The 16227-nt window shown below is 34.3% G+C and overlaps 1 protein-coding gene across 1 annotated transcript in view; it reads left to right on the top strand.

Annotated features, from left to right (window-relative positions):
- The first annotated feature begins 2846 nt into the window (after window positions 1-2846).
- Window positions 2847-16227, top strand: part of LOC124913224 (MADS-box transcription factor PHERES 2-like) — a 54126-nt gene continuing 40745 nt past the window's right edge. The window contains exon 1 of the mRNA XM_047453821.1: window positions 2847-3007. Within this exon, the coding sequence (XP_047309777.1) occupies window positions 2847-3007 (161 nt within the window). The remainder of the gene's footprint in view (window positions 3008-16227) is intronic.

Genomic DNA, 16227 nt, shown 5'->3' with positions numbered 1-16227 from the left:
AAGTTCCGCAATCATCTTTAATTTTTAAGAAGTTAGAAATAAAGCAAATTAGAAAAGAAAATTATTTGTTTTTCATGCCTTACCCACCTTTTAAAATTAAGGTTCATCAGATGGGCCCAAACGTCCACAATTTTAATGCAAACACACATGTCTTCTTTGATTGAGTTAAGAAGATCACATGAAAAATTGGTTGAACCCATAAAGAGGACCTCCCTACAAAACTCATTATTTTAGAACATACACTACTTGGTATTCTAATAGAATGTACACAATTTTTATTGGAATATGTTTTGAGGAAAGCTTTACTTACTTTTGATCGAGTTCTTTAGAAAAATTAAATCCGCGAAAAGTTGTTCTTTGTTTGTTATTTTATCCAACTTCTTGACCACTTTGTTCAAATAAGGAGATTTAAGGACTATCAGAAGTCTATTAATCTACCTCTTCAGATGGTATTTTATATTTACATATCTCTTAACTTCATCATCTTAAAATCTTCACTTCAAGAATCCAAATTAATAAAGTCTTCACTATCTACAATGTTTCAATTTTCTGTCTTTGGAGGGTCTTCAATATTTACACAACTGTCTTCATTAGGCTCAGCCATCAGCGGACAATTATATTTAAGGTCTTCACTATCTACAATGTCCCCATCAACCGCCTTTGGAGGGTCTTTCATATTTACATAACCATATTCTTTAGGCTCAACCATTATGAGACTAATATTTGTAATGTCTTCACTATCTATAGTGTCCGCATCTTCCGCCTTTGGAGGGTCTTCCATATTTAAACAACCATCTTTTTTTTTTTGAAAAACAATCGTCTTGTTTAGGCTCAGCCATCAAGGATTATTATTTGTAATATCTTCATTCACTTTGAAATATATTTTGTACACTTCTAACTCTGTAAATTCAAGATACCTACCTCAAAAATAGATCTATGATCGATGTTGTGTTTCTCTAAATCACCTGATAGATATAACAGTTGTTGTGCCATATCTTTAAAAGTTTGGGCGACTTTGAATGTCAACATCTGTGGTTTAAAATCATAATAGTTTATTAGTCTAAATAACATATAAATATACAAATGTCAGTAAAATTGTTAATAAAGTACCTTTTCTTTATTTGTTGGAGATCCTAAATCAATGATCACATGTTAAGGTAATTCCAAATCATGATTTGGAATCTCAGGTTGAAGTCATTCCAAATCATGATCTAAAATCTCGGGTTAATTTTCAGAAAGTGGTAAGCGTGGCCTGACTCTCCCACGTCCAAAACCACCTGCTCGAGATTCCAACATGCTGATCTTTAACACTTTGTCATTTTGGACACTTGGAAGTCATGCACTTAGGCCGACTTGCATTTTGGACACATGGCATACATGCGCCAGGTCTGCCGCCTGAATCAGATGTTGCTTGTAAAGATAGATAAACAGTTTCATCATTGTTTTTGTTGCATCCTTCTGATCCGGATCTTATCTTCTTTTGTATTTTCGAGAGATCCCTATGTCGTCATATTACGTGATTTTCTCAGATTCATCACTTTTCAAAAAATTTATGTTGAACTTTTATGATTTTCAATAAAAGTGAGTCAGCCGGATGAATCAGCTTTTGCTAGCCGATCCGGTTGACGGAGTTCAGCCGGATCATTGAGTAATGTACTTTAGCCGGTATGATGCGGCTTGATCTGTAGCTGCACAGGAAGATTGAGATTGATTAAGTCTTTTGGCCAGTTAAAATTAATCTACTTAATTTTTCTAACAAAGACCTCTGACAAGGATGTCGTACACCATTTACAACAACACCATCGAGGTAGCATAACTAAAAGAAAAATTAAACATGTTAGTGAATATTTAATATATATCAAACATAAACAAGAGAGTACTTATATGTTAATAGAAGTTTTACCGATAAAAAGGTTATAGATCCATCAAAAAAAGATTGTAAATTATTTTTGCACCAGTTTTTATAAATTTGCACCAGTTAAGCTTCTTTATGTTCTCAACATCCATTAAGAATTTGAGAATTTTAAATCTACATTAATATAATACATGTATAAGTATTCACAAATACAAATAGATATATAATAGATTTCAAAAATTATTAACATGTATCGTGAATTTTGAAATGTACATAGAAAATTTGAGACAATATAAACAAAGAAGTTAATTTTGAAATCGTTGTGTGAACTATAGTTATTTAATATCGTTGATATCATAGAATTTGTTTTAAGAGGTCCATTTGTTTTATTTAGGCCTCATATTACCAACCAAGCCCTCAAGAATACAACATATATAGGGTCATGTATGTCCGTCCCAATGGACTTAACTATATAAATTGACCCTCTAGGGAAGTTGAACACGGACCAGACAAGGTCTTCATCGATAAGGATCTCATCACTCTTGGCCAATATCATAGATCTCTTGTTGACGTAGAAAATGGTCACGATGTATTTGGATAAATGAACAAGGAACTTGGAGACGTCTAATGTAAGAAGGGAACCAAATCCAATTCCTTCACAACTTCCTTTTATTGTTTAGAAAGGTTTTGAATCATGTTGAAAAGGCCATTTAGGGAGATTTAGTGTTTCTCCAACCACAGTTGTTTCTGTAGAAACGAGAAGAGACATTGCTTCAACAATTTTTTGATGACTTCGTCTTCCTCTTCCTTTTATATTGTTTATTCATAACTCTATAAAAAAAATTCAATAAGAGAAGAGTAAAAGAAGAAAAGTCAGTAATTTATAAATGAAATGAAATACACTAGAAATACAATAATGAAAATACTAGAAATACAATATTAATCAAAATACACTAATTCTCAGATTTATCTCGACGTTGTTGTTGGATATATGGACGATTACGTTGATGTGGTTGGATACAAGAAATTTTTTGCTGTTGTTAGATACTGCCAAGACGATTTCTTGGTTGTTGGATATCGCTACGAGCATGTTGTTGTTGTCGTTTTATGCAATTTTTGCAAGAAGATTGTAGTATATAAGAATCGTCCAAGGTTTATAAAGATCTTTGAGCTAGAAAATGAATAGTGGGAGTGAGAGAAAGTAAATAGTGGGAGTGCACAAGAATAGAAAACTATTTATTTCAATTATTCCTTGAGTGAAGTTTGCTTCACATTTATTTACATTGTAAATAAAAGTGAAACAAACGCACTACTGTGAAATTTGCTTCACTTCTATTTATAGTGTAAATAGAACTTCACTTAATATATTATGTTAATTTTATTAATATATGTGTTTTAATTATATTTTGATAGTATTACTTATATTAATATTTATATTTATATATAACTATGCAAGTTAAAATTATATTATTAATATATGTGTTTTAATTATATTGTGATAATATTGCCTATCTATTCTAAATGAGTTACTATTGTGATAAAAGAAAAAAATATGTACATTATCTACTTTAAATGAATTACCTTATCTTTTTATCTTACATTTCTGTTGTCGATTTAGTAATGAAATGATTTATTTCTCTAAATCCTGATTATGAAATGAGAGATAAATGTATATATTCAAAACAAGTATGAAATCAAAATAAAACTAGAAAAACACAAATGAGAAAAAACTTTTAAACCTTTTCGCTGCACAATACCAATGCTTCAGAAATACTTTTCAAAAACGTTTGATATTGGGACAAAGAAAGAGATACTAGAAGAGATACCAAACTCGAGCAAATAGAGAAAATCCAAAAGAGAAAATAAGCATTTCCAATTTTTTAAGAAAAAAAAGGCGAACGAGTAGAGTAAAGCAAATGAACAGACGTGAAAGTATAGATAGATAGAGAGACAGACAAACAGACAATGTGCGAAAAAATTTTATTAGTTTATAAAAAAATAATTTAATATAAGTCAATCATGCTTCAATTGGTAGTGCTTGATTCACTTTCTATTAGCATTATAAATAAAAGTGAAGCAAGTTTCACTAGGTAGAACTTGTTTCACTTCTCTTAGTGTTGTAAATAATAGTGAAGTAAACTTCACTAGGTAGTGTTTGTTTCATTTCTATTATCATTATAAATTGAAGTGACGAAAGCTTTACTAGGTAGTGCTTGTTTCACTTCTATTAGCGTGGTAAATAGAAGTAAAGCAAGCTTCACTAGTTAGCGCTTGTTTCACTTCTATTATCGCTGTAAATAGAAATGAAGAAAACTTTACTAGGTATCGCTTGTTTCACTTCTATTAGCGTTGTAAATAGAAGTGAGGCAAGCTTCACTTAGTAGCGCTTAACTCATTTCTATTTATTTCTCTTCTCTCCTTCGAAAATCTTATCCCAACCAAACACCCTAGTTGCTAGCTCATGGTATGTTTTTCAAATCTAGTTTAGGAAACAAGTAAAAAAACATTGTAGTAGATGAGGCATTGAACAAATCACATGTTGAGCCTGAAACGTAATAGAATCTAATGTGGGAATCCCTCTTTTGTGAATTGAAATACAATAACTTTTCGAGAAGAAACTTGATGATGTAAGGAGATTTTTGTAAGAAGATTGTAGACGTATAAGAATCATCCTAGGGTTTGAAAGATTTCTGAGCTAGAAAATGAATAGTAGGAGTGAGAGAAAGTGAATAGTGGGAATGCAACGGGAAAAAATTCTATTTATTTCAATTATTCTTTTAGTGAAGTTAGTTTCACATTTATTTACATTGTAAATAAAAGTGAAACAAACGCACTAGAGTGAAATTTGTTTCATTTCTATTTACAATGTAAATGGAATTCCACTTATATTAATATGTTAATTTTATTAATATATATGTTTTAATTATATTTTGATAATACTACTTATATTAATATTTGTATTTATATGTAACTATGTAAGTTAAAATTATATAATTAATATATGTGTTTTAACTATATTGTGATAATATTGCTTATATTATTATTTAAATATAATTGTAGGGTTTACATGAAGGTTCAAATGCTTTTACATGAAGATATAAATGCATTTTCACGAATGTGTTAATGATTTTACATGAAAATAAATAGAATTTTTTAAAATAATAATATAACAATTTATATTATAAATTATAAGTGAAGTACAACCGAGTGAAGCTTGTTTCACTTCTATTAACAACTTCACTTAAAGAAGTGATTCAAGCGTACATGAGTGAAGTTTGATTCACTTCTATTTACAGTGTTAATAGAAGTATATAAAAGTAAAGGAAGCGCACATGAGTGAAGCTAGCTTCACTTATATTTACAATGTAAATAAAACAAAATCAAGTGAAGCACAAATGAGTGAAGTTTGTTTCACTTCTATTTACAATGTAAATAGAAGTGAAGGAAGCGCACATTAGTGAAACTTGCTTCACTTCTATTTATAATATAAATAGAAGTGAAAGAAGCGCATATAATGAAACTTATTTCACTTCTATTTACAATAAAATAAAAATGAAGTAAACACACTTCAGTGAAGCTAAATTCACTTCTATTTACAATTAAATAAAAGTGAAGCAAATGCACTTCAATGTGTTTATTAGTAAATGCACTCATGTAAAAAAACAAATATATATTTATATAATATGTTAATATTATTAATATATGTTTCTTAGTTATATTATGATAATATGACTTATATTTATATTTATATATAACTGTAGAGTTTACACGAAGGTTCAAATAATCTTACATGAAGGTATAAATGCATTTACATGAATGTGTTATTGGTTTTACATAAAAATTATAGTAATATATATATATATAATAATTCCTTTTTACATTATAAAAAGGAGTGGAGTGAATATATCTTCACTCTTTTGCGCTTGATTTACTTCACTTTTACATTGTAAAAGGAAGTGAAGTGAATCAATCTTCACTCTTTTGCGCTTGATTTATTTCAATTTTACTTTGTAAAAGAAAGTGAAGTGAAGCAATCTTCACTCTTATACACTTGTTTTACTTCAGTTTTACATTTTAAGAGGAAGTGAAACAATCTTCAATCTTATGTACTTGCTTCACATCCTTTTATATTGTTAAAAGAATGTAAAAATGAGTGAAGTGAAACAATCTTTGCCCTTTTGCGCTTCCTCGTGCTGAACCCGTAAGGAAGCATTGTTAATTTCGGGTTATGAATATATCTATTTTTAACCCACAACTAATTTATTAATATAATATTCAATATGCATTCTAATTGGTCTGAAATAGAAGAACATTGAATTCCGTAGCATAAGATTTGGACTGCAACATATTAGGTTAACTAGACGGTTGACTTTATTTCTTTATCTCTAAAAAATAAATATACCAACAATATATATTTCTAATGTATTTATTTAATTTATCCATTTATTTATATATTTTATGTTTTATTTAAATAGGTCGGAATTATATTATTTTAGAATTCGGTTGATACGACATCACTTCTAAACTATTTATTTATTTTTAATCCCGTGCAATTAGTCATTATAAAAATATTTTTTTGAAATAATTTGTTGGCTCGAAATTAGAAAAATTATAAATTGGAGGTCAGAAATGAGTGTGTACAAAGTTCTAAGAATATTTTTTATTTTATTTTTATGTACAAAAGTGTATATATATATATATACCGTGTTCGTAATATTTCCACTACTATTTGAAATAGGTACCTTCAACTTTTTTACTTATTATAATTTAACTAATATTTTATTTTTAATAAAATTAAAATATTACCCTCAAATATTATATTAAAGTTGATATAATGAGAAGGGATTATGCAGGTATCTTAAATTAATAAAAAAATATCCATAAAAATATATATTCTTATAAAGTAAGTTAGATTAAAAATAGATTTTGTTTACTAGACTTTTAGCAGATAAAAAAATAACACGGTTTGCACAATTTTACAAATGTCTATCTAATCAAAACTATGTATAAATTATTTTGTGTTTTTAATTATGGAATAACAGTTTTAGCAAATAAAAATGGAGAAAATTATAGCATTAATTAAAAGTTTAAGCGGTTAGATTCATCCAATTTTTACTGAAAATTTTATTTGAATAGTTGTTTATTATCAAATGGGGATTAAATGAGTACGGTTTAGTTTTGATTAATCAATTTTAATAGTTAAAAGTAAAAAAATATTTTACAAATAAAATAATAAACCTATTTTTTCAACAAATTAAGGTGTAAACAAAATCAAAAAAATTAAATCCAACAAATGAATAACCAATAAAAAAATCAGACGATTTTCTATTTAATTTAACCATCCTAACAAGTTTCATTGATAGTTTAAATAAGAAAAAAAGATCGACAATTGAATATTTTTTAAATATATAAATTATATTCTACTACATAGTGGTAAAATACATTTTATTATTTTTGGTAAGATTTCAAATATTGCCACACATATAATTTTTTAATTTTCTTCCTAAAAGCATTTTGAATAATTAAAATGCTAAATAATAATTATATAATTATATGATATTGAGAAATATCGAATTTGATGCAAGTATAGTTAATAATGTCTTAGGATGGATGCTTATGGTTATGTGTAGGCAAACTAAATCATCCAAGTTCATCTCTAAAAAAAAATCGAACACTGAGCACAAAGTTTAACAGAAAGCCTTTTAAATTTATTTGCTAAGATAATTTGTTCAACTTTACACAAAGTCTAACCTAATCCTTTTAAATTTCTTAATTTATTATCGTAACAGAGAGAATTGTTAGATAGAAAAAATAGCAGATAAGAGTTGATTTGAAATTTATTTGGGTTAAAAATTATTCCATAAATTTGATTTAACACAATAATAAAAGCTAACAACTATACATAAATTTATTATTGAAGCTGAAATCTACCATAGTTAAAAGTATTGTGTTCTTAAAAAACGCACTTAGAGAGAGAAATTTTCTCTGGAGATTTTTTTCTCACATCGTGCACGACCGGCACATTAACTCTGCCGGAGCTTTTGATGTCGGAATGATCTCAAATTTCTCCAGCAGGTGCGTCTCTTTCCCCCCTACAATCTGACTGAATGAATTTCAATTTGAACGGAGGAATCGGGAGAAATCACGATTATAGTTTCTAGATCGGATATTTAGGTCGTTTTCGGCACGATCGACACGATCGGCACATTCGGCATGATAGGCACGATCGGCACGAACAACACAAACGACACGGATTCTCGCCGCGACCGCGCTTCTACATCGGAAGTCGGCCGCCATCCTCCACCACCTTCGATCGGTTGTCGTGCGCCCTCTGGAACGTGTTCTGTTGTGCAAGGAACGGTCGCGGTCATCTTCTCTTACCGTTGACCGGAGCATTTCGTCAAACCCCCTTCTGCAGAGACTTGACGTCGAATCGGCGTCGGTCGCCCTCCTCTTCTCACTTTTCGTTTACAGGTTAGTTCGGACCTCGGTCGGGACATCAAACCACACCGCGAGGCGCGGGTAGGTCTCCATTGACCTTCTTTATCGCCGTTTGAATCAAGTGTTCGGTCTGGAGGAAGCTTTCATAGCTACAAACCGTTCCAAAATTGCTTAAACCCTTTCTTGTTTGAGCAATTATTTTCAAGCCCCTGTTCCGGTGCGATTTGTTTTCAATCGTGCTGTTTGCGCCCACCCTTTGCTGCAGAATTACAACCTCTGTGGCTCCTTTGAAGATTAGGCAGTTTGCGCTTGATCTTTCCAATGACTGGTACGCGCCCGTCCAGTGTAGTTACTCGGGCAAGGGCGTCCTTCAAGTCTGCCCTGATGATCCTAAGAAGGTGCTGAAGGGGCCGTCGACAAGCAGCAAGGCTAGATCTGATAGACGAACTCACAGGTCTCTTAACAATCCCAGGAAGCAGAAGCCAGAAATAATGGATGAAGTCCTAAACAACGGAGAAGATGCGCCTATTGATTCTATGCCAAATACATCATTGGGTATGAGTTCTTTTTCACATGCTGATGAATTACATGAGAATAGTTCTATTGGGGATTCATATTGTAACAATATGCATGCTCATAATAGAAATGATAGGATTGAATTGATAGGAAAAGACAGTACTGCATATAGAAATGATAGGACTTTAATTCCAGAAAATTCTGTTGTTACTGGACTTACTGCACAGAATGGACCGTTAGAGTCGCTGGTTGGTACCCTAGACCTGACCGGTTATTCTGTTGGGAAATTGGATTTGAAATCTTGTCTTGTTGAAATTGATGACAATCGGGTCGCTTGTGCTGAAAATTCGGTCCCAATGTTGGAGATAATCTGTCAAAAAGGCTCTAAGGTAATGCAGGAAAATGGCATAAATTGTACAGGTTTATTGGGTCCTATTGAAAGCTCAAAATTGGGGTCTGTTTCTGAATCGGGTGAAAACATTATTCTGAGATTTATGTCTATTTTGAATGATCCTACTGAAGTTGGTATTGGTGTTCCTATTGAGGTAAGTATGACAGAGCTGAATAAGACTGTTGATTGAGAATTAATAGGTTCAAAGAATATTACAAGGTCGGGTCAGTTTCAGAAGCAGGAAAACATGACATTTTGGGTAATTTAGGTGCAGAGAAAGATCAGAAAACAAATTTTACCAGTCCTGCTAGAGAGGATGCTAAATTGGGAAAAATTGATCATTTTGAAATTGCCTCTACAGGTTGGAGATATCAGCTGCTTAGAGTCCATTAGGTCCAAAGAAGAATATAATTTCAGAGTCTTGTTCTACAATGAGAAATCTTGCAAATCTAAAAGTCTCGGGTTCCATTAATGATCAGAATGCTAAGTCTACCTGTCCTGCTAAGGATCAAATGGAAAGTCAGATATTCAGACTATGTACTAGACTTGAAAAAGGTTGGACAGAAGACACTAAATGCGCCCAGGATTCTGAAACTGAGGCTAAAATTGCAGGATCTTCTAAACAGCCTGCACATCTAGCTGAAACTGTTAAAGGACATAGTCTAACAGAATCTGGAAACACTAAAGAAATTGGATCTGAGTTAGAGCTATTCATGGAAATAAATTCAGTTAAATTAGAAAAGCCTAAAAATACAGATCTAAAGGATGATGAACTGAACTTGATTGGTATAGCCAATGGTGAAAGCTTGGCTGGAAATTATATTGATTCGTTGATTGATGACATCATGAATGACAATTTGGGTTTGGGTATGGATCTCATGGAAGCTACAAATAAGTTGGGTCAGAATATAAGTCAGGGTATAAGAGGTGAAGAATGTATGAAACTGGAAGAATTAGCCAACGGTTTTCGCTTGGTCGGGTCTGATGAGGGGTTAGCCAACGGTTTTCGCTTGGACGGGTCTAATATGGGGTTAGCCAACGGTTTTCGCTTGGCTGGGTCTGAAAAATATAATTTGGTTGCAAAAAAGTTGGGTCTAACAAGGATGGATAACATGAATAATCAAGTCATTGATCCTGAACACGCCGGTCCTGGACACACTAAAACTACTCATGGCATTGGTCATATCTCTTCAAATGCCGGTCCTAGCTCTTCAAATGCCGGTTCTAACTCTTTAAACGCCGGTCATAGCTCTTCAAATGCTGGTCCTAGCTCTTCTAATGCTAGTCCTATATCTTCTAATGCCGGTCCTATCTCTTTAAATGCCGGTCTTGACATCACATATCCACCTTCTACCGGTCCTAATCGCCAAGATAATAAATCTACTAACAAAGCTATGAGCCACTGGTCGAATCAAAAGAACCAAAGCATAGATGTTGATTTGGAATCAGACGATAGCACTAACTATGATGAAACAATAATATGCGACCTCGAATATCATAAGTCCATGAAGAAGATATCGGCAACAAAGATCAAACCAAAAGCAAAGAGGCATAATTCTTCCAAAACAAGTGCTGAAATTGAAAAGATCGATCAAAAAAACCGGATCGAATAATTCTAAAATAGCTAAGAAGGGTAAGAATGGATCGAAAATCAAAGAAAGGAAAAACATGAAGGCAAATAACTCATGTTCTAAGAAGAATGCTGAATTAAATCCCAAGGAAACTGTGACACCCGATGCTAAACCTGATATTGAACCTGGGTGCGTTTTCTCCACTCGTTAATCTGGATCCTGAAATGCCAATTGATAGCATTCAAAAGAGGAAAACTGATACACAATACAATAGCACTAAAGGGGATATTCTAAAGAAGATCGGAACAATTGAAGGCAACAGTTTTTTGGGAAATATAAGGGTTAGATGGGCCGAAAAGAACAAACAAGTCATGAAAGATAGCATCCCTGAAACAGTCATCTCCTCAGCTCCTCCTACTGCTGCAATTACTGGCAAAGAAAATACTCAGGCTGATAACAAGGATCCTACTGCTGGTCCAACGTGGTCAATGAGGAAAAACGAAATAGCAAATTTGGCAGGACTGAGAAACCAAATGAAGAATCTATTTTTCCAAATTAATAAACAAGAGATTACGATGCCCCAAGAAAGAAATGATTAGTTGAATGCTCAGTTCAACAGTCACTATCTAAAGAATTGGAATCTCTTCAACAAAGACCAATATGATGAAGTGATCAAGTGGACAGTTGACGCCATGAAGGAAATTTCGAAATGTAATAAACCAAAGGTGTACACAATCATGAGCAACCCAAACAAAACCTGGCAAGAAGGAAAGGTGTGGAATAGAAATGCCATGAGCGATCCAGTAAAGGGAAAATTCAAGATAGACACCTTATTCCCAAAGGTAATTACACTTGATCATCCGCATCGGTTTAAGCTCCCACTAGAAATTGAAGAAAATTGTGTCAAAGCATGGGAGTTTGTCATAGTTGGTCATTTTATGGGCAACATGAAGGCACCATTTGCTGAGGTTAAAAGAACATTGATGGGTCAGTGGGAATCCTTTGGTCTAAAGAGGATCACAATCAATGATCACGAATTCTACTTTCTATCCTTCAGGAATGGAAGCAAAATAAAGTCGATAATAGAGAGCGAATATACTTTTATCAGGGGAAAAAGATTCAAGTTGTACAAGTGGAGCGAGGAACTTAATACTAATCATAGACCGCCTGAACATGAACAAATCTGGGTGAATCTCAAGAATGTTCCACCACACATGTGCAACCCGATGGGACTGGCCTATATTTCAAGCATTATAGGAAAACCACTTATGTTTGACCCAGCAATCGAAGGCTACGAGCGTGCATCTGTGGCTAGAGTTAGTGTCGAAATCCATCCAAGTAGTTCTCTTCCAATCAAGCTTGAACTTAAAGATAGACTGGGAAATTTATTTGACATTGGAGTACAATAAGAATGGAAACCAAATCAATGTATATGGTGTAGCACTTTCACACACGCTACAAATAAATGTCCAGTCAATAATAATATAAAATCGAAGGCCAATAACAACACTCAAGTAAGCGATATCAATGACTCTAACTAGGCTCAGGTTGAGAGAAATGTGAACAGGTCTGAACTTAACAACAATGAACGCACGCACCGAGGATGATAAGATGGGCAACCAAAAGCAAGAACAGATAAGGGTAAGGAAGAAGATAGGAAAAAGAATGAAGTGGGTTAGGGTACAAGCTGACCCTACTAACGTTGATCATATTGGTCATGTTCAGGGCACCGGTCCTAGGGATTCTGTTTTCTCAAGAATAGGTCATGTTCAAAATGTTAGTCCTGGTCAGGGTATCGGTCATAATAAAGTTGGACATAGACACACCGGACCTAGAGCTTCTCATAAAGTTACTGTTCCTAACCATATTGACCATATTAAGCCTGGTCTTGGACATGTTGATCATGAAACTACTCAAGCTACCGGACTTGCTACTACAGGTCCTGATGAAAAATGTGCAACCATTGCTGATCCCGGCTATATTGGTCTTAATACTGGAACAAGTCCTATTATTGTGGATGATACTATTGTTGGTCCTAACTCCACCGATCTCAATACTGATCAAAGAACTGGTCTTGATGTAACTACATGTCCTAGTTCCAAAGTTTCTGAAATTCAAAGATCTCTGGGACGGGGAATACTTGGTCTATATGAAACAAGCAAAATTGGATCTGAAGGCACTCCAATAGGTCGTGAGTCTACTCTTCACAGTTCTAGGAATGCAAGTAGGAACCGAAAAAACAATGTCATCAAAATTCGAAATGACCTGATCCTTGGGCTCAGAGCCACCTTTCGAGATGATGAGTAGGAGAATCATGAAATAAGTAATAAAGAAACTCTTGAGAATGGACTGGGAAATCTTGGGTTTTGTGAAATCAAAAGATCAAGTGCAGAAGAAGACAATTTGGTCTTGAATAAGGCAGTGAGCCTTAGTTCTGAAGTAGGGCGAATTAAAACCGATAACAAACATGAATCAAGTAATGAAGAGGTTCAAAGTCAGAAAAGACCTACTAAACAGAACAAGATGAAAATCAAAGACAAAGCAGAAAGATCCTGGATCCAGAAGCTACTAAATCTATCACGGGAGAAGATGAGATCTACATGAGGCAACCCTCACTCAATGGCAATAGTATTCCATGTAATCAAACTGTAGCCATTGAGGATAGTGAGGCAAGTGATGCTTATGATTTCTCTGATGAAGAGGACCAGGACAGTCTGGAAAGTCAGGAACCCAACACTTATATTCATTCATGAATATAGTGACATGGAACATAAGGGGACTCAATGACCCTCTAAAATGTAAAGAAATCAGGAGGATCATTGAGAATCAGAAGATCACTATTATGGGTATTCTTGAGATAAAAGTCAAAAGTCGGAACATTTAGAAGGTTAGCAAACTGTGTATTGATAGTAGCTGAGAAATCATTCACAACTCAAATGACAAAACGGGCAGAATCTGGGTTATTTGGGATAACAAAGTTGTTGAGGTGATGACTCTCTTTTCGAATGATCAAGCAATCCTGGTGGAGGTCAAAGACAGAATCACAAGAATCGTGTTTAATCTTGCTATTGTCTATGGTAGCAACTCAAGCACTGACAGAAAACTCCTCTGGAATTTTCTTAGAAACTGGATTGGTATTGATAAATCTTGGGCTGTCCTCGGTGATTACAACGTAACCAGAAACGAATCTGATCATAGCCTAGAATCTGAAATTACTCGGGATATGATGGACTTTAATGACTGCATAAGAGATATGGGTTGTATCGAGCCTACTAATTCTGGGAACTTCTTCACTTGGTCTTCTACGAGAGGGAATGAGCAAATTAGAAAAAGTAGAATTGACAAATGTCTGGTAATGAGAACTGGATTAACCAATTTCCAAGAAGTCAACTTCATGTTTTGAATCCGGGTATATCTGATCACTGCCCGATTAAATTGTTCTGGGAAAAGGAAGAAAGGTTCAAAAGGCCCTTTCAATTTTTCAATTTCTGGATGGATAATGATAAATTCGAGGGTATTCTCGAAAACATATGGTCAACAGATGTCAGAGGTTCCAACATGTACAGGGTTTCTGAGAAACTTAAGCTCCTGAAGAATCATCTCTAAAGCTTTGACAAGAAGAAGTTCGGCAATATCTCCAATAGAGTTCTGACTGTTAGAGAAGAACTGGAAGAGGTTCAGAAAAAGTTATTAAGGGATGATAGTGATGAACAACTCAATGAAACAGAAAGATATGCATTTGAAAACTTCAGGAAGCTGAGTCTACTTGAAGAGAATTTTGTTAGACAGAAATCAAGACAGAGCTTGCTTTCGTTGGGTGACAAAAACACAACTTTTTTCTACAGAAAATGCAAGGCTAGAAACATGAGAAACAATGTGTACATGCTGAAGAATGATAATGGTGAATATGTTCAGGGTCAAAAGGGTGTTCAAGATCTGGCTATTGATTTCTATAAGAAGCTTATGGGTACAAGAAAGCAGCATCAATGCCACTTGAATACCTTGTATCAAATTATTGATAGGAAAATCTCTGCAGAAGATAGTTGCGAGTTGATAAGGGTGGTCACGAAGGTTGAGGTTAAAGAAGCTCTATTTAGTATTGATGAGAATTAAAGTCTGGGTCCTGATGGGTTTAATGCACAGTTCTTCAAAGATAATTGGTCGGTTGTGGGTAAAGATGTTACTGATGGGGTTCTGGAGTTTTTCAAAAACAGGAAGATGTTAAAGCAATGGAATACAGCGGTCCTAACCTTGATCCCCAAAACTGCGGTACCTAAGAAAGTACAAGATTTCAGACCAATTTCCTGCTGCAATGTGATTTATAAAATAATTTCAAAAATCATTTCTAAACGTTTTAAAATTTTAATGGGAAAAATAATAAATCTTAATCAATCTGCATTCATCCCCGGTAGGACAATCTCTCATAATATTTTTCTCATGCAGAGCCTATTAAAAGGCTACGGGAAAAAGAAAATATCCCCGAGAGTGGCTTTCAAAATAGATATCAAGAGACCTTTCGACTCTGTTAGATGGGAATCCATTCGAGACTTTCTGATTGTTTTTGCTTTTCCTATGATTTTTATTGATTGGATTATGCAATGCGTTTCATCATCCTGCTTTGTTGTTAGCGCTAATGGAGTCCACATAGGCCATTTCAAGGGTGAAAACGGGGTAAGGCAAGGGGACCCCCTCTCTTCTTACCTTTTCGTAGCTATCATGGCGATCTTTGAGAGCATATTCGCGATGTTCCGAAAGAATCGTCCATACATCTTTCACCCATTCTATGAGGTAGAGGAGGTAACACATTTATGTTTTGCTGACGATTTGTTCATTCTAGCGCACGCAGACGTTGATTCCATTAAAACTATTAGGGCTGCACTAACGTTCTTTTCTGAGGTAACATGTTTAACTATTAATGAAAGAAAAAGTGTGGCATTTTATGGAGGCGTGAAGGACGAAACAAAGCAGGACATCTTTAACATCATTGGCATCAAGGAAGGCAGCTTTCCCATAAGATACTTAGGAATTCCGTTAACTGCGAAGCAGATCTAGATCTCACACTGCAAGCCGCTGATTGAAAAGGAAAAAAACACGATATCTGGCTGGGCAGCAAAAAAACTTTCTTATGTAGGGAGGATCGAACTTATCAAAACCGTGGTTATGGGCATAGTTGGCTATTGGGCGCAGCAAATGGTCATTCCGAAGAAGGTAATGAAGGAACTCGACACGCTGATGAGAAACTTTATCTGGGGTAGTAGTGGAAGAGGATGAAAGAAAGTCAAATGGACCGCTCTCTGCAAACCGAAGGACGAGGGAGGCATCGACTTGAAGAACTGTATCGAGTGGAACAAGGCACTAACCTTCAAGCATCTGTGGGCTTTGGAGCGCAATCAGAAGTCACTATGGATCAAATGGGTGCATACGAGGTTTATGAAACACGAAACCAGCATTTG

This window comes from Impatiens glandulifera, chromosome 8 (assembly GCF_907164915.1).
Source record: "Impatiens glandulifera chromosome 8, dImpGla2.1, whole genome shotgun sequence".
In the NCBI taxonomy this organism is placed as follows: Eukaryota; Viridiplantae; Streptophyta; class Magnoliopsida; order Ericales; family Balsaminaceae; genus Impatiens; species Impatiens glandulifera.
This window is presented reverse-complemented; position numbering and strand designations above follow the sequence as displayed.